Raw genomic sequence first — 3,788 nt, 5'->3', positions numbered from 1 at the left:
TTGCTTTGGGAACACTAAGCAGCTTTGGTGGGATGTGGATGTGGGGGAATGGCTGGTTTCATTGACATGAGAGAACAGGCAGTGATGCTGTGAAACCAGATGGATGATGCTCAGCCTGGCCATGTGCCTCAGAGCTGTTTGCTCAAGGAAGCCAAGTGTAGTTGTGGGTTTGCTCTCAAGAGCACAGTTTGGTAGGGATGAGTTGGCGGTTGGACTAGATGACCTTAGTGGTCTTTTCCAGCCTTAGTGACTCTGTGGTTCTCTGCTCCAGGAAAGACCTACTCGCTGACTTACACACGTGTCCAAGTCAAGGATGCCGCAGAAATAAAATCTGTAGCAGAAAAGGCAGAATCTCGTGCCCATCTTACAGTGAAAGGTAATTATGCTTCTGATGACGATTTTGCTTAAATTATCTTATGTTATAAACCAGCTAACATCCTTTGCTTTAATGTCAAGGAAGTTAAACACCACCATGACGTTTCACAGAAATAAAAGCTCCAACCTACCTGCCTTTCTGCCCACAAAATATCCAGCTTGTCTTTTGGGATTTACTTTGCTAAGTAAAACAGGCGATTTTCTTAGGAAGTTGATTTTCTACCTTTAGACTTCAGATTTGTGTTTGAACGTTGAGGGATAAAAACATAGCTTGAATTTTTCTTCATCTTCTCTGTATGTTTGAAATGAGCACAGGTTGTGTTTTTTTTTTAATATATACAATGTTAGGTATATATATGATGTTAAGGGTGATAAAGAAAAGGGAGACATTTGAGTTAGCACAGTACTCAAGAGTTCAGTCCCCAGCTTTGCCACTGTTACAATTATAAGGGCAAGAACATCCTGGAAAATGAATTTCTCCTAAGTAGAGTCATTACATTTGAGCTACAGAGACCTTTACTAGGAGAAAACTTGTTGTTCAGAGCTACGTTGCTGTATTTAACCAAAGTAATTATCAATGTCTGTGTTTCACTGATCCTCTATTCCATTTCGTAATGCGAGGAGTTTGATATCGAGATGGGAAGGTCATGATTTGATTTGGATGTTGGACTGGGAATCAGAAGATCTGGGCTCTCTTCAGGTTGTCAGTCTTATTGTCTGACTTCTTAACAACTTTCCTTTCTTTCTACTACATTTTTAATGAAGTTTTAAGGCATTTTGAGCTGATAGGTGTAGTGTTCATGTGCAGTAATGCTGACATGAGTAAGTAGGGTGATAATGTATGGGTTTTTTACATTCCTTCTAAATCTCTGCTTTCTCTTGTTCCATCCTTCTTAAAGAGCAATCCATTAATCTAGTAAAGGAGCTGTGTGATGAGGATGTGACTGAGCCTGAAGAAGCCAAATTTGAATGCGAGATATCCATTCCTTCTATGAAACCTCCCAAGTGGTATCTGCGTGAAGAAATCTTACAGGCTGGCAGAAACTTGATTATGCAGCAAGAAGGCACCATCCACCGGCTGACCTTACCGAAAACCACCACTGATATGACAGGCACCATTCAGTTCTCAATTGGCAAATCCAAATCCACAGCCAATCTGCTCATCAGAGGTAACATATCCTGGCTTGATTTACATCATGAAGATGAAGAATTAATTACCGTACAGTCTTCCTTCACTGGAGTCTTTGAAATATTGTGTGTTTTCTGGAGGGTCTGCTCCATTTCGTTTTAAAAGTCGTTGGACACTAAATAAGACAGCTGCATCTCAGTAAAAGATCTGTTTGAATAGTTGTGATGTGCTTACTATTCAGACCTACAGAGCTGAGGTTTTGTCCTTGGCTATACCAAAGAAGTCAAATCAGGTGGAATTAATTGTATTTCTGAAGTAGACAAGTTTAAGTTTGGTAGCACCTAAATTTGATGCAGTTTGTCATTGATTTCATCTGAAGGAAACTTCCAGGCTTCTTATCTGCTGTTGTCCCCAGCGTAAGAGTCTCCATTCACATCCTAAAGTACTTGTTATATTTTCAACTCACTCTTATTTGAAAAAAAGCCTCAACTGAGAGCAATTTAATAAGCACAGAACAAGAGCTGGACCTTGCATTTAGTAGATAATATACAGTATTACTTTATAGAAATGTAGTCAATGGCATTCCCTATAGGCAATCGTTTGTTTTATCTTTAGAGTGGTTCAAAGAACAATTGTGAACATGGAATTAATTGGAATGGAATAGATGCAAGAGACTTTCCTCTTCTTCCAATTGTCCTCATCCTTTCTTCTCTTCCACCCCTGCTTTTCAGATTACCATATACAAATCACCAGGAAGTTGGAGGACAAGACAGCTTTGGAACGTCATTCTGTCATCCTGTCCTGTGACTTCAGGCCTTCTCCCAAGGTTGTGAAATGGTTCAAGGGCCACACACCCATCGAGCCCTCTGAGAAGTACAAGATCAAGAGGGATAAGCATTCAGCAGAGCTCAAGATTCTGAAGCTGAAGCCCGATGATGCTGGTGTGTACAAGTGCAAGGCAGAAATTGCAGAGACTTAGGCCACGCTGACAGCTGAAGGTATGAGCATGGAGGGTGGCCTCTTCCATGTCCTATTTCACCTCAGATTTCTCTTCTTAAGGTTCTTATTTTTGTAACAGTTCACCTTGTTTCCCCACAGCTCGCAATGTAGAAGTGACGAAGCACCTGCATGATGTGGAAACTGAAGAAGAGAGCTCTGCTGTCTTCTCCTGCGAGCTGTCCCATGATGACGAGGACGTGGGATGGTTCCTGAATGGCAACCTCCTTTACACCAACAATTACAATGACATCAAGAACGTTGGCAGTTGCTGCACACTGACAATGAGTCAGGTTAAGCCTGAAGATGCTGGCACAGTGACAGTGAAGTCAGACAAGGTGTCAGAAAGCGCGCGCCTGAAGGTGAGAGGTGGGTCTGGTCACAACCCTCCTGGATGTAAGAGATGCTAAGGAGCTCCAGTTCATTCTATTGTGAAGCAATCCTGCTTCTAAAGCTCACCTCTCTGGGGTGACAAGTTATCAGGGGCTTTCTTCCAGTGGAAGGTTCCATTGCAGCAGATATCAACGAAGGAGGATGGTTTTGGTGTCCTGCCAAAGCATTCCATTGCTTTTTATCATCATTTTACTTAACACAAGAAGAGTTACAGGAGCAATTTTTTTACTGCTTCAGTGCCATGCAGTGTCAATGCTGTTGTCTCCAAGGATTTATGACTGCAGGGAGAGATCAGCTTATCCTCTTAATCCTGTGGCCTGCTGTATGAGCTCTGCTCCATGTGAGGGCAATGCCAGCTCTCCAGCTTTAGAAGAGCTGCATCCCAATAACTTCATATGATATCAGTCCCACCCACAGCAATGCAGGCTGTCCCTCCTGTTCCCTGTATTCTCCTACTGATTAGTTCAGAATTCCTTATAGCGCATTCTGTCAAGAGACATGAAACCGCTTTAGGTTCTATATTGGTGTTGTCAGTACTGGTAAAGATTTATTGATCTCTCCTTAAAAAGCTGAAAGCAACTGGAAATGTCTCAACTTCTGTATCACGTTGTTCTGTTTTGCCTGTTTAATTGCAGAGAAGCCTGCTGTCTTCATGAAGTCCTTGGATGATGTTTTTGGTGAGGAGCGGGGTGTGATTAAATTGGAATGTGAAGTCTCTAAAGAGAAGGTCAAACCAGTGAGGAAAAAGGACGGTGATGTGCTCACTTCTGGCAACAAGTATGAGCTGGTACAGTCTGGGAAGACCCTATGTCTCCTTCTCCATGACCTCGAGAAGCCAGATGCAGGTTTCTATACCTGTGATATTGGCACTGATGTTGCCAAGTCAAATGTCGGC

At 42.3% G+C, this 3,788-nt stretch overlaps 1 protein-coding gene across 1 annotated transcript; it reads left to right on the top strand.

Annotated features, from left to right (window-relative positions):
- Window positions 1-218: 218 nt before the first annotated feature.
- On the top strand, window positions 219-2,142 carry LOC146753198 (obscurin-like protein 1). The gene is made up of 4 exons (XM_085530812.1): window positions 219-230; window positions 277-376; window positions 1,275-1,544; window positions 2,120-2,142. Exons 1-4 carry the CDS (start codon window positions 219-221, stop codon window positions 2,140-2,142), a joined length of 405 nt encoding a protein of 134 aa, XP_085386938.1.
- Window positions 2,143-3,788: the final 1,646 nt, after the last annotated feature.

The sequence above is a fragment of the Coturnix japonica genome, unplaced genomic scaffold (genome assembly GCF_054131305.1).
Source record: "Coturnix japonica strain WE unplaced genomic scaffold, WE-NBRP24 Scf039, whole genome shotgun sequence".
NCBI classification, from domain to species: domain Eukaryota; kingdom Metazoa; phylum Chordata; class Aves; order Galliformes; family Phasianidae; genus Coturnix; species Coturnix japonica.
The sequence above is the reverse complement of the archived record's forward strand: the minus strand, read 5'-3'. Positions and strand labels throughout refer to the sequence as shown.

What these genes read in the sequence shown, in the direction of transcription:
- LOC146753198 (XM_085530812.1), top strand. An exon ending in TGCCCATCTTACAGTGAAAG is followed by an intron (nt 377 to 1,274) that starts GTAATTATGCTT and finishes TCCTTCTTAAAG; the next exon opens with AGCAATCCATTAATCTAGTA. An exon ending in AGCCAATCTGCTCATCAGAG is followed by an intron (nt 1,545 to 2,119) that starts GTAACATATCCT and finishes TTTTATCTTTAG; the next exon opens with AGTGGTTCAAAGAACAATTG.